Source organism: Scyliorhinus canicula, chromosome 2 (assembly GCF_902713615.1).
Source record: "Scyliorhinus canicula chromosome 2, sScyCan1.1, whole genome shotgun sequence".
Lineage (NCBI taxonomy): Eukaryota > Metazoa > Chordata > Chondrichthyes > Carcharhiniformes > Scyliorhinidae > Scyliorhinus > Scyliorhinus canicula.
Genome location: NC_052147.1, coordinates 265066743 through 265089334, shown reverse-complemented (window position 1 = coordinate 265089334; position 22592 = coordinate 265066743). Strand labels below are relative to the sequence as shown.

At 45.5% G+C, this 22592-nt stretch overlaps 1 protein-coding gene across 5 annotated transcripts in view; it reads left to right on the top strand.

Moving 5' to 3' along the window:
- gli2a (GLI family zinc finger 2a) overlaps positions 1 to 22592 on the top strand; it is a 488975-nt gene that overhangs the window by 240563 nt on the left and 225820 nt on the right. For 3 of the 5 annotated variants that reach the window (XM_038790037.1, XM_038790038.1, XM_038790039.1), the window contains one exon: positions 18953 to 19192. In XM_038790037.1, coding sequence (XP_038645965.1) covers positions 18953 to 19192 — 240 coding nt within the window. Of the gene's footprint in view, positions 1 to 7371; positions 7897 to 8417; positions 8509 to 18952; positions 19193 to 22592 lie in introns of those variants that run through there. The other 2 variants (XM_038790040.1, XM_038790042.1) reach the window with 2 other exon arrangements.

Here is a 22592-nt window from a genome sequence, read left to right as displayed (position 1 = left end):
GAGGATGTGCAGACTCCACACAGACAGTGACCCAAGTCGAAATCGAACTTGGGACCCTGGAGCTGTGAAGCAATTGTGCTACCACAATGCTACCGTGCTGCCCTTAAGAAGTTAACCTACACTCCCTTATTCTACCCTAATCCAAGTACCTATCCAATAGCCGCTTGAAGGTCCATAAATTTTCCGACTCAACTACTACCACAGGCAGTGCATTCCATGCCCCCACTACTCTCTGGGTAAAGAACCTACCTCTGACATCCCCTCTATATCTTCCACCATTTATCTTAAATTTATGTCCCCTTGTAATGGTGTGTTCCACCCGGGGAAAAAGTCTCTGACTGTCTACTCTATCTATTCCCCTGATCATCTTATAAACCTCTATCAAGTCGCCCCTCATCCTTCTCCGTTCTAATGAGAAAAAGGTGTATATGGATTTCAGTAAGGCGTTTGATAAGGTTCCCCACGGTAGGCTATTGCAGAAAATACGGAAGTATGGAATTGAAGGTGATTTAGCGGTTTGGATCAGTAATTGGCTAGCTGAAAGAAGTCAGAGGGTGGTGGTTGATGGCAAATGTTCATCCTGGAGTTCAGTTACTAGTGGTGTACCGCAAGGATCTGTTTTGGGGCCACTGCTGTTTGTCATTTTTATAAATGACCTGGAAGAGGGTGTAGAAGGATGGGTTAGTAAACTTGCAGATGACACGAAGGTCGGTGGAGTTGTGGATAGTGCTGAAGGATGTTATAGGATACAGAGGGACATAGATAAGCTGCAGAGCTGGGCTGAGAGGTGGCAGATGGAGTTTAATGCGGAAAAGTGTGAGGTGGTTCACTTTGGAAGGAGTAACAGGAATGCAGAGTACTGGGCTAATGGCAAGATTCTTATTAGTGTAGATGAACAGAGAGATCTCGGCATCCAGGTACATAAATCCCTAAAAGTTGCCACCCAGGTTAATAGGGCTGTTAAGAAGGCATATGGTGTGCTAGCCTTTATAAGCAGGGGGATTGAGTTTCGGAACCACAAGGTCATGCTGCAGCTGTACATAACTCTGGTGCGGCCGCACCTGGAGTACTGCGTGCAGTTCTGGTCACCACATTATAGGAAGGATGTGGAAGCTTTGGAAAGGGTTCAGAGGAGATTTACTAGGATGTTGCCTGGTATGGAGGGAAGGTCTTACGAGGAAAGGCTCAGGGAATTGAGGTTGTTTTTGTTAGAGAGGAGAAGGCTGAGAGGTGACTTAATAGAGACATATAAGATAGTCAGAGGGTTAGATAGGGTGGACAGTGAGAGTCTTTTTCCTCGGATGGTGATGACCAACACGAGGGGACATAACTTTAAATTGAGGGGTGATAGATATAGGACAGATGTCAGAGGTAGTTTCTTTACTTAGAGAGTAGTAGGGGTGTGGAACGCCCTGCCTGCAACAGCAGTAGACTCACCAACTTTAAGGGCATTTAAGTGGTCACTGGATAGACATATGGATGAAAATGGAATAGTGTAGGTCAGATAGGCTTCAGATGGTTTCACAGGTCGGCGGAACATCGAGGGCCGAAGGGCCCGTACTGCGCTGTAGTGTTCTATGTTCTATGTTCTATGTTCTAAGGCATACGGCATGCGTGCCTTCCTTGGCCGGGGCATTGAGTATAAAAATTGGCAAGTCATGTTGCAGTTGTATAGAACCTTAGTTAGGCCACACTTGGAGTATAGTGTTCAATCTGGTCGCCACACTACCAGAAGGATGTGGAGGCTTTAGAGAGGGTGCAGAAGAGATTTCCCAGGATGTTGCCTGGTATGGAGGGCATTAGCTATAAGGAGCAGTTCAATAAACTTGGTTTGTTCTCGCTGAAACGAAGGAGGTTGAGGGGCGAACTGAGAGAGGTCAACAAAATTATGAGGGGCATCGACAGAGTGGATAGTCAGAGACTTTTTCCCAGGTTAGAGGGGCCAATTACTAGGGGGCATAGGTTTAAGGTGCGAGGGGCAAGGTTTAGAGCAGATGTGCATGGCAAGTTTTTTTTACACAGAGGGTAATGGGTGCCTGGAACTCGCTGCCGGAGGAGGTGGTGGAAGCCGGGACGATAGAGACATTTAAGAGGCATCTTGACAAATACACGAATGGGATAGGAATAGAGGGTTACGGACCCCAGAAGTGTCGAAGATTTTAGTGTCGACAGGCAGCATGGTCGGCGCAGGCTTGGAGGGCCGAAGGGCCTGTTCCTGTGCTGTACTTTTCTTTGTTCTTTGTTAACCTTCTCTTTCCCAAGGAGAAGAATCACAGCTTCTCTCCATGTTAAGTCCGGACCCTCTTAGCCCTGACTAGACTCCAGAACGGAGCAGTTTGTGGGTCTCCCTGGGAGGTCAGAGTGTTGTTTTTATTTGTTGGTGGGATGTGGCTATCGCTGGAAAGGCCAACATTTATTGCCCAGCCCTCATTGCCTTTGAGAATGTGGTGGTGAGCCACTTTCTTGAACCGCTGCAGTTTGTGTGCGCCCACAGTGTTGTTCCAGATTTTGGCCCAATGACGATAAAGGAACAGCAATTTAGTTTCAGATGCTGTGTGACTTGACGGAGAACTTGTTGCAGAATGCACTACAAAATAAATGCCCCTTCAATCTTATGCTATGAGGAGTGACGTGTTCAAAATGTAATTCTGGACTTTGAGCTTTAAAGAGTAGAGTATCGTTATAGAATTGGATTTTGTCAGTAACTGCCCTTGTTTGACTTGGTTGATGGAAGAAATGATTACTAGGCACAGTGCCCATGTGTGTGTCATGGTAAGAAAGCCACACTAAGCAAGAGAATGGAAGGAATGAGATGAAAACCTGGACAGAGACATGCAGCAATGTTTCAGAACATCTGCACAGCATGTGTGCTTGCTATTTTTAAATATCTTAATATATATAAGCATTTTTCATCTAATCACTTGGTTATAAATAGGAAACGATTTGACAACCGGGCCTACTGACTTGATGGCCGAAGTGTTAATTGTGTCCATGAATATTGGTTACTCTGCCCCAGGGGAGCAGAATACATGTAGAAAAACTGGTGAATGTAATCGGGTTTGGAGTTGTCATGCACACCATGTAAATTATTGTGCGAGATATTGAGTTGCCATTCTGTGCTTTTTCAATGAGTGGAGATCTTTGACTTCCTGCATTCCTCATTGAAGCTTTATGTTCTGCACCTCAACCTCATAATTCAACCCCCAACAATGTCAGATTGAATGTTTTTTTGTCACTTTTCCCATCTTCATTCAATCTTCAGCCTAGCTGCTGCCTAACTGTGTTAACCTGAATTACTTCTTGATTTTTGAACTGTGACTCTTCTACCTATGTCTCACTTGGAAACCATCTGAGCAGAGTAAATAAGCTTGCAAGAGATGCCACTACAAAGCTTGCCGTTAAAGGGGTTGTGCTATTTTTGGAGTTGGGGCAGCAATGGGGAGTTGGGGGGAAGCAGGTTATGGTGGTAAGTGTTTGGGCGAGGGGGAACCAACCAGACACAATTCCACAAAAAGACTGCACCCACGCCCTGGTGTGCAACCATTTTGAAATAATTCTTAATGAATTGCCGTAAAAAAAGACATGCTGTCAAAGCCTTTCGCCCTGCACCCATCAAGACAGTTATCAAGAATACCTGTTGTAAAAGGAACGATTTATACTATATAAGGAGTGCTGATAGGTTGGCAGGTGAACTCTGATTGGTAGAGGTATTGCCATGGGGAAGGTACCAGGAAACAGTTAGCTGTCAAGCTTTTGTTCAAATTCAAATCAGACAGGTTGACTCTGATTAGTCAATGCATTGCCATGGGGAATGAACTAGGAAATGGCTGACTCCAAGCTTCTGTTTAGTTGAAAAACGCACAATGCATGGACATGCTCCTCCTGTATACAAAGGTCGGGGCTGGATGTGAATATATGTAACTTCGGGCATGCTATATGAGTCACACTGCGAGCCTCACTGATAACCTTAAATTAGTTGTCAGTATTACTAACACAATCGATATTGTTTAACAAGCATTATCCAATTGCGGAATTCTCAATGTAATGAGAGCAAACTCAGTTGAACAGATGCAAAAAGTTACGCTCTCCTCCACTCCTCCACAGTGGAAGAAAAATCAGAAAACACTTAATTTTGGACCCCAAATTGTAAAATGTGCAAAAAACTCTTAACAGCAGATCACACATCTAACTTTCTTAACTTTGTTGATTGTCTTCCACGTGTCGTAATGACACTTAGAAATTGGCAGCAAGCAATCTTCTGGGAGTGGTATAAATAAAATGGCAGTTATTCCCCCCCCCCCCCGTACATCTGGAGTTTTTGCTAATGTTGCGAAAGACATGAATTTATTTCTATTGTGTTGTAGCTGGTGTAATTCAAACTGCTCCAATTGTGTCTCAGTGTGCTCACTGACCTTTTTTTGTGAAATGTTATGTTAGGGACTGTGAGTTTGCTGCTATTATTGTTGGACGGTACTGCAGTTACCCTCCTCTCTCTAATTTTGGCTGGTGGCGAGGAAGACTCAATCCAGCCTATTTGTCCAGATAGAACTTGGCTAAATAAAAAACCTTTACATTTTCCAACCGACTCTGTCACCTATTTTAATTGATTTAGTTCTTACCTTTAATTTGCATGGTACTGGCCAATATTTATCCCTAAGTGATAGCAGATTATCCTGCCATAATATCATTAGTGTTTGTGGGCCCTTGCTTTGCATAAATTGACTGCTGCAATTCTCTACATCGTCATGGTGACTACACCTGACTAAAGTGGCAGTAAAATGCTTTAGCCTGTCCTGAAATCACGAAATGTGCCGTATAGATGTTGGATTGGAATTGTTTATTGTCATGTGTACCGAGGTACAGTGAAAAGTATTGGTCTGCGTTCAGTCCAGACAGATCATTCCATACATGAAAAAAGAACATAGGGCATAGCGGCACAGTAGTGAGCACTGTTGCTTCACAGCGCCAGGGACCCGGGTTCGATTCCCAGCTTGGGTCACTGTCTGTGCGGAGTCTGCACGTTCTCCCCACGTCTGCGTGGATTTCCTCCGGGTGCTCCGGTTTCCTCCCACAAGTCCTGAAAGACGTGCTGTTAGGTGAATTGGGCATTCTGAATTCTCCCTCAATGTACCTGAACAGGTGCCGGGGTGTGGCAACTGGGGGCTTCACAGTAACTTCATTGCAGTGTTGATGTAAGCCTGCTTGTGACACTAATACATATTATTATTACATAAATACATTCTATTACCTTTCTTTTTCTCTTATTTTGCCTAATTCACTCAATTCTGCACAAATATTTTCAAAAGTCTGAAAGTGGAAAATATATAGCGTCTGGTGTAATTAATAAAGAAAGAATATTTAGATTCCTGGGACAGTAAGCAACAAATCAGAACCTTTGTCTCAGTTGCAACAAAAATGTAAAGCTACTGTCCCTGAATGTAATGGAGAAAAAAATAGAAACAGCAAATACTAAGTAACCACTGCAGACATATTAACCTTCTGGACTATCAGATTGGCTGGACCCTGTGCAAGGGGATGTATAATTCCTCCTTATCCTGGGGATAAGTGAAAAGGAAATTGTTTTGGCTTTCGTGCTCTTTACCCTATCAGAATAAAATTCTTGGAGAAATCGTTCATCTTGAGATTAATCCACTGGCAGCTGAAGGGTTAATGAAACAAATGAGAAATGGGTCTGTCTGCATGTTCCTAAAGCCATTGGAAGTTGATTTATAGAGTGGCATGTGGAAATACAAACTAGCAGCATAGAGGTACCCCAATTAGACACTCAAAAAAGCCACTCACCGTCATATTTCAGGAGCAGGTGTAGGTAAGGGGTGTATGTCCTTAATATTGTGTTGGCAGTTCCTTTTGCATTTTCTGTTCTTTTATTCAAATACCGACTGTCTGTTCGTCAGTGAATAAAGCGTGACTCTTGCAACAGTTCACGTCTTGGACATCTGGTTTTGCAATCTTCCTGATCAGTAAATCGGGAGTTAGCCCTGGTTTTAAGTCGTTTGAACGAAAGTTCTTAAATACAAAACATCCTTTAACTGCTGTGCGGGAAGAGAGAGAGAGAGAAGGGAGCAAGATGGGTTAGGAATGCCAATGAAAACAGGCAACATTCGTTTTAATCTCCTTGATACAAGGCCAGTCGATTGCACAATTAGAAATGATTTCAAAATGCTACATCAAATCACTCGACCGGAATAAATTCCCTCTCATGTAGAAAGTGGAAGATTTTTTTTTAAAGTATCATTATTACTTTTAATTATGCCTTTGCCCTGGGAAGAATTCTGATTGTTCGTTTTTGTCTTGTAAACATTTAAACTCCTGCGGTTTAATTTGTCAGTTAGCCGCGCTTTATATTTGTTCTACTCTTAGTTATCACTTTGGTTTGTCATCGACATGAATGGTGAGCAGGGATTTATTTTAACTGCGTGCCTCGCAAGCATTCTCGGGAAGCACTCCTCTCTGAGCTGTACTGTTATTTAACACGCCGCTGTCTGCCTGTTTTTGTCTCCATTCCAATTTGCATTCTTTGATGGATTGCAGGGGTCTCGAGGTGCACTTCCAGGGAAGCACTGAAGTACCATCTCTACACACTCTTAAGAGGGAGGCAACAGCAATACAAGTATTTGTCCAAACTCGTTGAGTCCACTAAGGCATTCTCTCAGACTGTGCAAAGATCAATATTGCAGTTTGCTGATGGGCTTTGTACATGCATTCACAGTTTAGGTCTTTTAACAATATTAGCTTACAGCTCAATGAGGCCTGTGCGTGATGTAGTTAGCCCCAAGAATAAGAGAGCAGGGCTTCCTTGAAAACTCGAATACTTAAAGAGTGTGCTGGAAGGGAGCTGCTAATGTGCCCTTTTTTTCAGATCCATTTAGGGTTGTGACCAAAGGGCTGCTTTCACATCTTAGTTACATCTTGGCAGAGATTGGTAAATGCTCCAGTGGCAGCCCTTCTTGGAAATGAATGAGTGGGGGTGGTGGGGAGTTAGGAGTCATTATTTCAAGAAGGGCAAAGCGGTTTTAACATTAAAAAAAACAATTTAAAAAAAAACCCCACCTTGTTCAGCTAGCTCAAACAGAGCTTGTATTTTTTTTTTGAAGGGACCATTTTAAGAGTTCCTTGGTCTTCTTTTCATGGGGATGGGGGAAAGAGAACAAGTGATTTTTTTTTTTTGTTCACGGTTGAGTTCTCCTATTGAGAATTTGGGTATTGTGTGCATCTAAACCGCCCGCTGAAATGATGAGCGGTTTAGGGGAGGGGAGGGAGGGTTGAGAACTGGGCTGGCTGAGATCGAGCTGAGGAGCAGATTGCCCGGTGTCTTGAGTTGCCAGATAGCTGTGGCCTTTACTGCAAGGACAGGGGCTGGGTAAACAGTATTTGGAAAACTAAACTTCAGCCTCAAAACGTGCCAGAGCCCAGCACAATGCAGCCAGAGAAGTTTGCACGAAGTCCCTCTTGTAATTGTTGACCCTCCCTCCCTCCCTCCTTTAAAAAAATAATTCCGGCAAAATGTTTTGTAAAGTTATTTATTCTGCATAAAACCGGTGCAATAAAGCCTTTCCCTTTTCAGCTCGGTGTAATTGTCGAGGGGGTTGACAGGAGTTTGATTTAATGATTAGCCACCTGACCCTCTGCTCCTCCGAAACCTTTAACTGGAGAATAAGTCGCCTTTTTACTCGGGGCATGGGGCTGAATGTTAATCACTCGGAGGAGGAGAGAGAGAAAAAAGCTTCAGATTGAAATGGTCTCATTGTTCTGGGCAGCATTTGCAAAGCTGGGCGACCATTCAAAGGGCTTTGCCCAGGTTTCAGGCAGCAACTTTAGGCACTGAAATTCCTCCACTGCCTTCCTAGTTTTAAAAACTCGGCGAGAAACATCCCAGTGAGTACTGAACTCATTCTTGTGACAATTTTTGATCAAGTGTTAAGCTCATTTCATTTCAGATGTGCTGCGTTTTAGTTGATTTACCATCTTTCAAGATTTTAAAAAAAAAATCCGACGCCTGTTAATCTTTCTGGTTGCCAAAAAAATGATTGTTTCGACAGGGAGGAATTATATTTTTGCACTGAATTTGGATTAAAACATTTGTGACAGTTTTGGAACTGTTTTGGGGGCCAGGGGAGTGTTTTGAAAGTTTTTGGAGCTGTAATGATGAAGGCACTGTGTACTTAATTTGTGGTTTTTTTTGCTGGCAATTTGGCTGTGGTGTGATGCTTAACTTTTATTCCCCTCCTCTCCTATCCCCCTGCGTTGTGATATATCTGTGCTCCAGCTCCAATGCCCACAGGGAACTTATAATAAGGGAAAGTGTAGAACAATCCCAAGAACAAAATGGATCAATGGCAGAACACGCTTGTACCATTCATGTGCAGCTCACTCACTGCTGGTAGGCAGCAGGCTCCTGCTCCGCGCCGCAGTAATTCGCTGTTTTTCCTTAGTCTGATCGCTCTGCTGTGTGCCAGGGAAACTGCACATTTCTCACTGTCTGATAAGGTAAACTTGACTTCTCTTTGAAATGTAACAGTCTGCTGCTATTTCTGTCCTGCTGCACTGTGTGCTTTATGTCGGCGCTGCCTGTTGGAAGTGGGAAATTAGAAATGTGTACTTTCTTAAACCACCCCCCACCCCAACCATCGTTTCTAACTTTTGGCGATTGTATTGGCATTTGTTGAAGCAGCTGAGGAAGCGCAAGTTTTATAACTGCACTGATCTTACTTTTCTCTCTTCCTACCCGTTAATTCTTTCCTCCTTTCCATCATTTGTTTTTATTCGGTCCCTACGCATTGCACAGAAAGGAGAGATATGGTCCTGCCCCAGACTCCTGTTGGGCAGTGTCCTAATCTTGATCCCAGACCTCTGTTAGACAGGTTCCAGATCTTAATTTCAGTTTCCCTCATCGCGGATCTCTATTGGGCAGAGTTCTTATCCCAGATCACCTTTTGGACAGTTTCGCTGATCTCAGATCGTGATTGGACAGTTTTGCTGATCCCAGGCCTCTATTGGACAGTTTCCCCGATCCTGGACATCCATTGGACAATTTCCTGATCACAGAATTCCTATTGGACACTTTTCTAATCCGGGACACGTAATGAATAGTTCCCCTGATCCCCGTCTCTATTGGACAGTTTCCTAATCTGGGACACAGTTCTGACTCAGGATTCCTGTTGGACAGGTTTCTGATTCGGGATTTCTGTTGGACGGGTTTCTGATCCGGGATTTCTGTTGGACAGGTTTCTGATCTGGGATTTCTGTTGGACAAGATTCTGATCTGGGATTTCTGTTGGACAGGTTTCTGATTCGGGATTCCTGTTGGACAGGTTTCTGATCCGGAATTTCTGTTGGACAGGTTTCTGAACCGGGATTTCTGTTGGACAGGATTTTGGTCCAAGATTCCTGTTGGTCAGGTTTCTGATCCGGGATTTCTGTTGGACAAGATTCTGATCTGGGATTTCTGTTGGACAGATTTCTGATCCGGGATTTCTGTTGGTCTGGTTTCTGATCCGAGATTTCTGTTGGACCGGTTTCTGATCCGGGATTTCTGTTGGACAGGTTTCTGATCCGGGATTTCTGTTAGACAGGTTTCTGATCCGGGATTCTTGTTGGACAGGTTTATGATCCGGGATTTATGTTGGGCAGGTTTCTGATTCGGGATTCCTGTTGGACAGGTTTCTGATCCGGGATTTATGTTGGACAGGTTTCTGATTCGGGATTCCTGTTGGACAGGTTTCTGATCCGGGATTTCTGTTGGACAGGTTTCTGATCCAGGATTTCTGTTGGACCGGTTTCTGATTCGGGATTTCTGTTGGACAGGATTCTGGCCCATGATTCCTGTTGGTCAGGTTTCTGATCCGGGATTTCTGTTGGACAGGATTCTGGTCTCGGATTCCTGTTGTACAGGTTTGTAACCCGGGATTTCTGTTGGACAGGTTTCTGATCCGGGATTTCTGTTGGACAGGTTTCTGATCCAGGATTTCTGTTGGACAGGTTTCTGATCCGGGATTTCTGTTAGACAGGTTTCTGATCCGGGATTTCTGTTGGACAGGTGTCTGATCCGGGATTCCTGTTGGACAGGTTTCTGATCCAGGATTCCTGTTGGACAGGTTTCTTATCCGGGATTTCTGTTGAACAGGTTTCTGAACCGGGATTTCTGTTGGACAGGATTCTGGTCCAAGATTCCTGTTGGTCAGGTTTCTGATCCGGGATTTCTGTTGGACAAGATTCTGATCTGGGATTTCTGTTGGACAGGTTTCTGATCCGGGATTCCTGTTGGTCTGGTTTCTGATCCGAGATTTCTGTTGGACCGGTTTCTGATCCGGGATTTCTGTTGGACAGGTTTCTGATCCGGGATTTCTGTTAGACAGGTTTCTGATCCGGGATTCTTGTTGGACAGGTTTCTGATCCGGGATTTATGTTGGACAGGTTTCTGATTCGGGATTCCTGTTGGACAGGTTTCTGATCTGGGATTTATGTTGGACAGGTTTCTGATTCGGGATTCCTGTTGGACAGGTTTCTGATCCGGGATTTCTGTTGGACAGGTTTCTGATCCAGGATTTCTGTTGGACCGGTTTCTGATTCGGGAATTCTGTTGGACAGGATTCTGGTCCATGATTCCTGTTGGTCAGGTTTCTGATCCGGGATTTCTGTTGGACAGGTTTCTGATCCGGGATTTCTGTTGGACAGGTTTCTGATCCAGGATTTCTGTTGGACAAGTTTCTGATCCGGGATTTCTGTTAGGCAGGTTTCTGATCCGGGATTTCTGTTGGACAGGTGTCTGATCCGGGATTCCTGTTGGACAGGTTTCTGATCCAGGATTCCTGTTGGACATATTTCTGATCCGGGATTTCTGTTGGACAGGTTTCTGATCCGGGATTCCTGTTGGACAGGTTTCTGATCCGGGATTTCTGTTGGACAGATTTCTGATCCGGGATTCCTGTTGGGCAGGTTTCTGATCCGGGATTTCTGTTGGACAGGTTTTTTGGTCCGGGAGTCCTGTTGGACAGGTTTCTGATCCGGGATTTCTGTTGGACAGGTGTCTGATCCGGGATTTCTGTTGGACAGGTTTCTGATCCGGGATTCCTGTTGGACAGGTTTCTGATCCGGGATTTCTATTGGACATGTTTGTAACCCGGGATTTCTGTTGAACAGGTTTCTGATCCGGGATTTCTGTTGGACAGGTTTCTGATCCGGGATTCCTGTTGGACAGGTTTCTGATCCAGGATTCCTGTTGGACAAATTTCTGATCCGGGATTTCTGTTGGGCAGGTTTCTGATCCGGGATTTCTTTTGGACAGGTTTCTGAACCGGGATTCCTGTTGGACAGGTTTCTGATCTGGGGTTTCTGCTGGACAGGTTTTTGATCCGGGATTTCTGTTGGACAGGTTTCTGATCCGGGATTCCTGTTGGACAGGTTTCTGATCCGGGATTCCTGTTGGACAGGTTTCTGATCCGGGATTCCTGTTGGACAGGTTTCTGATCTGGGGTTTCTGCTGGACAGGTTTTTGATCCGGGATTTCTATTGGACAGGTGTATGATCCGTGATTTATGTTGGACAGGTTTCTGATCCGGGATTCCTGTTGGACAGGTTTCTGATCTGGGGTTTCTGCTGGACAGGTTTTTGATCCGGGATTTTTATTGGACAGGTTTGTAACCCGGGATTTCTGTTGGACAGGTTTCTGATCAGGGATTTCTGTTGTTCAGATTTGAACCCGGTATTTCTGTTGGACAGGTTTGTGATCCGGGATTTCTGTTTGACAGGATTCTGGTCCGGGATTTCTGTTGGACAGGTTTCTGATCCGGTATTTCTGTTGGACAAGATTCTGATCCGGGATTTCTGTTGGACAGGTTGCTGATTTGGGATTTCTGTTGGACAGATTTCTGATCCGGGATCTCTATTGGACAGGTTTCTGATCCGGGATTCCTGTTGGACAGGTTTCTGATCAGGGATTTCTGTTGGACAGGTTTCTGATCCGGGATTCCTGTTGGACAGGTTTCTGATCCGGGATTTCTGTTGGACAGGTTTTTTGGTCCGGGATTTCTGTTCGACAGGTTTCTGATCCGGGATTCCTGTTGGACAGGTTTCTGATCCGGGATTTCTGTTGGACAGGCTTCTGATCCAGGATTCCTGTTGGACAGGTTTCTGATCTGGGGTTTCTGCTGGACAGGTTTTTGATCCGGGATTTCGATTGGACAGGTTTGTAACCCGGGATTTCTGTTGAACAGGTTTCTGATCCGGGATTTCTGTTGGACAGGTTTCTGATCCAGGATTTCTGTTGGACAGGTTTCTGATCCGGGATTCCTGTTGGACAGGTTTCTGATCCAGGATTCCTGTTGGACAGATTTCTGATCCGGGATTTCTGTTGGGCAGGTTTCTGAACTGGGATTACTATTGGACAGGTTTCTGATCCGGGATTTCTGTTGGACAGGTGTCTGATCCGGGATTCCTGTTGGACAGGTTTCTGATCCGGGATTTCTTTGGACAGGTTTCTGATCCGGGATTTCTGTTGGACAGGTGTCTGATCCGGGATTCCTGTTGGACAGGTTTCTGATCCAGGATTCCTGTTGGACATATTTCTGATCCGGGATTTCTGTTGGACAGGTTTCTGATCCGGGATTCCTGTTGGACAGGTTTCTGATCCGGGATTTCTGTTGGACAGGTGTCTGATCCGGGATTTCTGTTGGACAGGTTTCTGCTCCGGGATTCCTGTTGGACAGGTTTCTGATCCGGGATTTCTATTGGACATGTTTGTAACCCGGGATTTCTGTTGAACAGGTTTCTGATCCGGGATTTCTGTTGGACAGGTTTCTGATCCGGGATTCCTGTTGGACAGGTTTCTGATCCAGGATTCCTGTTGGACAAATTTCTGATCCGGGATTTCTGTTGGGCAGGTTTCTGATCCGGGATTTCTTTTGGACAGGTTTCTGAACCGGGATTCCTGTTGGACAGGTTTCTGATCTGGGGTTTCTGCTGGACAGGTTTTTGATCCGGGATTTCTGTTGGACAGGTTTCTGATCCGGGATTCCTGTTGGACAGGTTTCTGATCCGGGATTCCTGTTGGACAGGTTTCTGATCCGGGATTTCTGTTGGACAGGTTTCTGATCCGGGATTCCTGTTGGACAGGTTTTTGATCCGGGATTTCTATTGGACAGGTGTATGATCCGTGATTTATGTTGGACAGGTTTCTGATCCGGGATTCCTGTTGGACAGGTTTCTGATCTGGGGTTTCTGCTGGACAGGTTTTTGATCCGGGATTTTTATTGGACAGGTTTGTAACCCGGGATTTCTGTTGGACAGGTTTCTGATCAGGGATTTCTGTTGTACAGATTTGAACCCGGTATTTCTGTTGGACAGGTTTGTGATCCGGGATTTCTGTTTGACAGGATTCTGGTCCGGGATTTCTGTTGGACAGGTTTCTGATCCGGTATTTCTGTTGGACAAGATTCTGATCCGGGATTTCTGTTGGACAGGTTGCTGATTTGGGATTTCTGTTGGACAGATTTCTGATCCGGGATCTCTATTGGACAGGTTTCTGATCCGGGATTCCTGTTGGACAGGTTTCTGATCAGGGATTTCTGTTGGACAGGTTTCTGATCCGGGATTCCTGTTGGACAGGTTTCTGATCCGGGATTTCTGTTGGACAGGTTTTTTGGTCCGGGATTTCTGTTCGACAGGTTTCTGATCCGGGATTCCTGTTGGACAGGTTTCTGATCCGGGATTTCTGTTGGACAGGTTTCTGACCAAGGATTCCTGTTGGACAGGTTTCTGATCTGGGGTTTCTGCTGGACAGGTTTTTGATCCGGGATTTCGATTGGACAGGTTTGTAACCCGAGATTTCTGTTGAACAGGTTTCTGATCCGGGATTTCTGTTGGACAGGTTTCTGATCCAGGATTTCTGTTGGACAGGTTTCTGATCCGGGATTCCTGTTGGACAGGTTTCTGATCCAGGATTCCTGTTGGACAGATTTCTGATCCGGGATTTCTGTTGGACAGGTTTCTGAACTGGGATTACTATTGGACAGGTTTCTGATCCGGGATTTCTGTTGGACAGGTGTCTGATCCGGGATTCCTGTTGGACAGGTTTCTGATCCGGGATTTCTTTGGACAGGTTTCTGATCCGGGATTTCTGTTGGACAGGTGTCTGATCCGGGATTCCTGTTGGACAGGTTTCTGATCCAGGATTCCTGTTGGACATATTTCTGATCCGGGATTTCTGTTGGACAGGTTTCTGATCCGGGATTCCTGTTGGACAGGTTTCTGATCCGGGATTTCTGTTGGACAGGTTTCTGATCCGGGATTCCTGTTGGGCAGGTTTCTGATCCGGGATTTCTGTTGGACAGGTTTTTTGGTCCGGGAGTCCTGTTGGACAGGTTTCTGATCCGGGATTTCTGTTGGACAGGTGTCTGATCCGGGATTTCTGTTGGGCAGGTTTCTGAACTGGGATTACTATTGGACAGGTTTCTGATCCGGGATTTCTGTTGGACAGGTGTCTGATCCGGGATTCCTGTTGGACAGGTTTCTGATCCGGGATTTCTTTGGACAGGTTTCTGATCCGGGATTTCTGTTGGACAGGTGTCTGATCCGGGATTCCTGTTGGACAGGTTTCTGATCCAGGATTCCTGTTGGACATATTTCTGATCCGGGATTTCTATTGGACAGGTTTGTAACCCGGGATTTCTGTTGAACAGGTTTCTGATCCGGGATTTCTGTTGGACAGGTTTCTGATCCGGGATTCCTGTTGGACAGGTTTCTGATCCAGGATTCCTGTTGGACAAATTTCTGATCCGGGATTTCTGTTGGGCAGGTTTCTGATCCGGGATTTCTTTTGGACAGGTTTCTGAACCGGGATTCCTTTTGGACAGGTTTCTGATCTGGGGTTTCTGCTGGACAGGTTTTTGATCCGGGATTTCTGTTGGACAGGTTTCTGATCCGGGATTCCTGTTGGACAGGTTTCTGATCCGGGATTCCTGTTGGACAGGTTTCTGATCCGGGATTCCTGTTGGACAGGTTTCTGATCTGGGGTTTCTGCTGGACAGGTTTTTGATCCGGGATTTCTATTGGACAGGTGTATGATCCGTGATTTCTGTTGGACAGGTTTCTGATCCGGGATTCCTGTTGGACAGGTTTCTGATCTGGGGTTTCTGCTGGACAGGTTTTTGATCCGGGATTTTTATTGGACAGGTTTGTAACCCGGGATTTCTGTTGGACAGGTTTCTGATCAGGGATTTCTGTTGTACAGATTTGAACCCGGTATTTCTGTTGGACAGGTTTGTGATCCGGGATTTCTGTTTGACAGGATTCTGGTCCGGGATTTCTGTTGGACAGGTTTCTGATCCGGTATTTCTGTTGGACAAGATTCTGATCCGGGATTTCTGTTGGACAGGTTGCTGATTTGGGATTTCTGTTGGACAGATTTCTGATCCGGGATCTCTATTGGACAGGTTTCTGATCTGGGATTCCTGTTGGACAGGTTTCTGATCAGGGATTTCTGTTGGACAGGTTTCTGATCCGGGATTCCTGTTGGACAGGTTTCTGATCCGGGATTTCTGTTGGACAGGTTTTTTGGTCCGGGATTTCTGTTCGACAGGTTTCTGATCCGGGATTCCTGTTGGACAGGTTTCTGATCCGGGATTTCTGTTGGACAGGTTTCTGATCCGGGATTCCTGTTGGACAGGTTTCTGATCTGGGGTTTCTGCTGGACAGGTTTTTGATCCGGGATTTCGATTGGACAGGTTTGTAACCCGGGATTTCTGTTGAACAGGTTTCTGATCCGGGATTTCTGTTGGACAGGTTTCTGATCCAGGATTTCTGTTGGACAGGTTTCTGATCCGGGATTCCTGTTGGACAGGTTTCTGATCCAGGATTCCTGTTGGACAGATTTCTGATCCGGGATTTCTGTTGGGCAGGTTTCTGAACTGGGATTACTATTGGACAGGTTTCTGATCCGGGATTTCTGTTGGACAGGTGTCTGATCCGGGATTCCTGTTGGACAGGTTTCTGATCCGGGATTTCTTTTGGACAGGTTTCTGATCCGGGATTTCTGTTGGACAGGTGTCTGATCCGGGATTTCTGTTGGACAGGTTTCTGATCCGGGATTCCTGTTGGACAGGTTTCTGATCTGGGGTTTCTGCTGGACAGGTTTTTGATCCGGGATTTCTGTTGGACAGGTTTCTGATTCGGGATTCCTGTTGGACAGGTTTCTGATCTGGGGTTTCTGCTGGACAGGTTTTTGATCCGGGATTTCTATTGGACAGGTGTATGATCCGGGATTTCTGTTGGACAGGTTTCTGATCCGGGATTCCTGTTGTACAGGTTTCTGATCTGGGGTTTCTGCTGGACAGGTTTCTGATCCGGGATTCCTGTTGTACAGGTTTCTGATCTGGGGTTTCTGCTGGACAGGTTTTTGATCTGGGATTTTTATTGGACAGGTTTGTAACCCGGGATTTCTGTTGGACAGGTTTCTGATCCGGGATTTCTGTTGTACAGATTTGAACCCGGTATTTCTGTTGGACAGGTTTGTGATCCAGGATTTCTGTTTGACAGGATTCTGGTCCGGGATTTCTGTTGGACAGGTTTCTGATTCGGGATTTCTGTTGGACAGATTTCAGATCCGGGATTTCTGTTGGAAAAGATTCTGATCCGGGATTTCTGTTGGACAGGTTGCTGATTCGGGATTTCTGTTGGACAGATTTCTGATCCGGGATTTCTGTTGGACAAGATTCTGATCCGGCATTCCTGTTGGACAGGTTTCTGATTTGGGATTTCTGCCGTACAGGTTTCTGATCCGGGATTTCTTTTGGACAGGTTTCTGATCTGGGATTTCTGTTGGACAGGTTTGTGATCCGGGATTCCTGTTGGTCTGGTTTCTGATCCGAGATTTCTGTTGGACCGGTTTGTGATCCGGGATTTCTGTTGGACAGGTGTCTGATCCGGGATTCCTGCTGGACAGGTTTCTGATCCGGGTTTTCTTTTGGACAGGTTTCTGATCCGGGATTTCTGTTGGACAGGTTTCTGATCCGGGATTCCTGTTGGACAGGTTTCTGATCTGGGGTTTCTGCTGGACAGGTTTTTGATCCGGGATTTCTGTTGGACAGGTTTCTGATCCGGGATTCCTGTTGGACAGTTTTCTGATCTGGGGTTTCTGCTGGACAGGTTTTTGATCCGGGATTTCTATTGGATAGGTGTCTGATCCGGGATTTCTGTTGGACAGGTTTCTGATCCGGGATTCCTGTTGTACAGGTTTCTGATCTGGGGTTTCTGCTGGACAGGTTTCTGATCCGGGATTCCTGTTGTACAGGTTTCTGATCTGGGGTTTCTGCTGGACAGGTTTTTGATCTGGGATTTTTATTGGACAGGTTTGTAACCCGGGATTTCTGTTGGACAGGTTTCTGATCCGGGATTTCTGTTGTACAGATTTGAACCCGGTATTTCTGTTGGACAGGTTTGTGATCCAGGATTTCTGTTTGACAGGATTCTGGTCCGGGATTTCTGTTGGACAGGTTTCTGATTCGGGATTTCTGTTGGACAGATTTCAGATCCGGGATTTCTGTTGGACAAGATTCTGATCCGGGATTTCTGTTGGACAGGTTGCTGATTCGGGATTTCTGTTGGACAGATTTCTGATCCGGGATTTCTGTTGGACAAGATTCTGATCCGGCATTCCTGTTGGACAGGTTTCTGATTTGGGATTTCTGCCGTACAGGTTTCTGATCCGGGATTTCTGTCGGACAGGTATCTGATCTGGGATTTCTGTTGGACAGGTTTGTGATCCGGGATTCCTGTTGGTCTGGTTTCTGATCCGAGATTTCTGTTGGACCGGTTTGTGATCCGGGATTTCTGTTGGACAGGTTCCTGATCCGGGATTTCTGTTTGACAGGTTTCTGATCCGGGATTCCTGTTGGACAGGTTTCTGATCCAGGATTCCTGTTGGACAGATTTCTGATCAGGGATTTCTGTTGGACAGGTTTCTGAACTGGGATTACTATTGGACAGGTTTCTGATCCGGGATTTCTGTTGGACAGGTGTCTGATCCGGGATTCCTGTTGGACAGGTTTCGGTTCCAGGATTCCCGTTGGACAGGTATCTGATCTGGGGTTTCTGCTGGACAGGTTTTTGATCCGGGATTTCTATTGGAGAGCTTTCTGATCTGGGATTCCTGGTGGACAGGTTTCTGATCCGAGGTTTCTGCTGGACAGGTTTCTGATCCGAGATTTCTATTGGATAGGTTTCTCATACGGGATTTCTCATTGACCGGTTTCTGATCTGAGATTTCTGTTGGACAGGTTTCTGATCTAGGATTTCTGTGGAACAGGTTTCTGATTCGGGATTTCTGATGGAAAGGTTTCTGATCCTGGATTTCTGTTGGACAGGTTTCTGATTCGGAACTCTGATGGACAGGCACACGCAATTACAGATGCACAAAATTTGTTTTAAATTCATTTTTTAGCTTAATTATATTGATCAATGAATGATTGTGCTTGTGGGGACAATTACAAACTCTATTTGGAGAAATTCAAATAATCGCTCTGATCTTCACTTCTCGTATTCTTGCAATGCAAAGAGAGATTATTAAACTTAATCAATTGTGAATGGTCAACAGTGAGGAGAATAATCTTCATTGTAATTGCCTTAACACATCTATCAGTTGTGAACATTATTGCAGAATGTTACGCTTCTAATTCATAATGCTAAAATTATGTTGTGAACCTGTCCAATTTTAATAACATTGCAAGCATAATGTTTAAAACCATGAGTGTGTGTATACTTCAAACATTCCAGGAGGGAAAGGGTGTGGGAAAAATATTGAGATTAATTTTAAAACGATAAAAGATGAATCTGTAATAATAATATGAGGACATGGGGGGAAAGGGGACATTATTTAAGATTTTATATATATGCATTAATAACAGGTAAAAGTTCTGTTGTTTCTCCTTCCTCCACACAGACATCGAAAGCCCCTGGCCTGACTATGTAAGAGAGCGCAGGAATGCAATTTCAATGCGGCCACACGGGACAGGGCAGTCCTATTGCAAGATAACGGAAGAGCCGTGCAGCTCCAGTGAAGACTCAAGCTCTTCCTCAAAAGTCAAGAGCTCACTGCCACATTTAACCGAGCCGCAAACTCCCTACCGGGCAGTCTGTTTGTCAGTGGATCCCCGAAATGGCTACATGGACCAACGCTATTGTACGTATCCACACCTCTGCTTCTCATTTCCGTTTTACACGCAAAGTACCCCTTCGAGGGTTGGTGGGGTGGAGGTTGGGGATAGTTCCACTTGATCATGTAAAATCGTAAATGAGTCAGAAAGGTCACTTACTTTTTTGGGGGACCTGGAGCATCTCTTCTGTTTGTATGGTCCATCATTGCCTTGTATCATTGTAATTTGAAAGTTTTTATTTAATATCGATCTGACCACTTACCTGATCAAATCGTTCACATTAAAAAGTGGCTCTTGTCATTCCATGTTAAACATTTGCATGCTGCTGGTGTCTGCTTTATGTTGGATAATGGCATGTTTCCATAGGGGCAGGTCAGTGGAGAGCTTTGTTGGGATATTATTCAACTAGAGATGTAATTTATTATCGGATGGTTAGAGGTCAAAGGTATCTTAACCCAGAGCAAGGGCAAGATCTGCAGGGACTATCTGGGGACATCTGAGTGATGTCTTGGAAGAGGCTGGATAAGTATGGCCAATTATTTTATTATCCTTTTGACACATTCGAGGGAAAACTAATTGGTGCTGTATTTGTCTCCGACTGGAAGATGCACTTCTTTCTTGAACTTTTCAAGGCTAAGAAGCAAGTGGAAAAGGTATAGACTTTCATTTACATTGGAAAGCCAAGAATCATAGCAGAGTTAGCTGTTATGGTAGCAGAGATGTTACAGTGTTTCAGGTAAGCTGAATGAGGAATGGTTCCTTAAGGCAGAAGGATCGTGATGGAAAGATAGAAGGATTGACACATTTTCATTTACAGGCCAAGTGTTTTTTTTATCCTAATGTTTTAGAACAGTTATAGTATATGTTCCATGGAAAATACAATTATCACTGCTCTTTGAAGGAACAAAATGTAGTTTGCTACATTGCAAAATTAGCTACAGATTACTCTTTTTTTTTCTGAATTGCAAAGGAGGAAATACAGTAAGATAATCCTATACTTTGAACATTAAGGAAGGTGAAGCAAAGCGAGTTTCTGTGAGTTACTTAATATAACCAGTAATAGTTGGTTTTTCCAAGGGTTCCATGGGATTAAGTGCAGTTTGGTCCCCTCAAAACTTCAAAAGGAATGTGCACAGTTCTGTCCTTCAATTACTTTCCAGAGAACAAATACAATTCGGTTACTCATTGAACTTCATAAGATCAAGTGTAGTAACATCCCTATTACATATCCCAAAAGATCCAACTACAATGAGGTGTTTTTGTGAGTTATCAATGAAAATAAGTGCTAGAAACTTGCTGCCCATCTAAGTTCCCGAAGTAGCATGTGGAAATGAACACATTTTAGGCTAGTTACAGAATCTCCCAGATGATAACTATCATGTAACTTGTTAGTTTGAATTCAGCAGGATAGCTTTTGTAAAGCAGTATTCCCTTCTGGCTCTAGCCAAAATATGTTACATGTAAATAAATATTGCATAATATTCTTCACTTGCCAATTCTTCTTGTGGATCTTGAATGAACGTCTCGGTCGCCATGTGTTTTATAGAAATTGTAAGCCATTAGAATTTGTGATTTTTTTTCCTCTCTTTATTTAATCTTCTCTGCCAGGTCCTGAATTATACTCAAAGTCCAAACATGCTTTTTGTGCCTTCCAGTTTCCACCAAAATGGATATTTTGCCCTCAATTTAGAAAAATGAGCACCAGTATTTCAGAGGTTGACAACCCTACGGCGAATAACTCATCTCTGACTCCTCAAAGCCCGTCCACCATCAAATCATAGAATCCCTACAATGCAGAAGGAGGCCATTTGGCCCATCGGGTCTGCACCGACCCTTGCAAAGAGCACCCTACTGAATTCCATGCCTCTACCCTATCCCTGTAACCTCACCTAACCTTTTGGAAACTAAGGGGCAATTTATCATGGCCAATCCACCTAACCTGCACATCTTTGGACTGTGGGAGGAAACTGGAGCACCCGGAGGAAACCCACGCAGACACTGGGAGAAAGTGCAAACTCCAGACAGATAGTCACCCGAGGCCGGAATTGATCCCAGGTCCCTGGAGCTGTGCGGCAGCAGAACTAACCACTGTGCCACTCAAAGGCACAAGTGTGATGGAATATTGCCCACTTTCCTGGATGAGTGCAGCTCCAACATCACTCAAGAAGCTGAACACCACCCAGGACAAAGCAGCCCACCAATCACCTTAAATGTTCACTCCTTCCCAGCACCAACACACAGTGGTAGCAGTGTGCAAGATGCACTGCAACTAACTCGTCACACCTTGTTTGACAGCACCTTCCAAACTCTGGACCCCAATCAGCTAGAAGGACAAGAACGGCAAGTTGCCCTCCCAAATTGTACACCATCCTGACTTACGAACACACTAAACGGGAGCAGAAGCCGGTTATTTTGCCCTTCGAGCCTGCTCTGCCATTCAATAAGATCACGGCAGATCTGTTTGTGGTTTGAATTCCATATTCTCATTTATTCCGATAACCTTTGATTCCCTTGCTCAACAAGAAACTATCTACCTTTGCCTTAAAAATATTCAGTGACCAGCTACGATCATAATGAATGGTGGACAAAAGGTGACGGTGAGGATAAAACTGACAAGTGAGAAACGGAAAACTGAAAAAACATGCACAAGTACGTGATATATGCAACAGAAAATGCACTTGGAATCCACATTTGTTTTTTAAAGTCTTCGGGCAGGATTCTCCGACCCCGGGCCCTGGCGGAGAATCGCTGGGGGGGGGGGGGCATGATTCACGCAACCCCGCTCCAACGCCGCCCCCCGGCGATTCTCCGGCGACCAGAGAATCGGCGCTATTGGTGCCGGCGCAGTCAGTGCAGCGCCGCCCCCCGGCCATTCTCCGCGCACATTGGGCCAAGTGACCGCCAAGATAGGCCGAGTCCCGCGGCACCGTTCACGTGTGGTCCTACCTGGCGGGACCTCGCCGTTCATCCTGCGGGGGGGCGGCCTGTTGGGGGGGGGGCGAGTAGGGATCTGGCCCCGAGGGGGGCCTCCACCGTGACCTGGCCCGCGATCGGGGCCTACCGATCGGCGGGTCGGCTTCTCCTGGTGGGGGCCTATTTTACTCCGCGCCAGGCCCCTGCAGCTCTCTGCCATGTTGCGCCGGGGCCGGTGTGGAGAAGGCAACTCGTGCGCATGCACGGGTTGGCGCCGGTCGTAACACGCCTGTGCGAATTCGAGTCGGCCGCAGCGCGCATGCGCAGACCCGCGGCGCCCGCTTGACGCCGGTATCGGCAGCTGGAGCTGCGTAAAGTGGTCCAGTGCTGTGCTGGCCCCCTGTGCGGCGCAGGATCGCTGATCCTAGGGGGCCTGTTGACACCATCGTAAAACGCGACGGCGTTTACGACGGCGTCAACACTTAGTCTCAGGATCAGAGAATCCCACCCTTT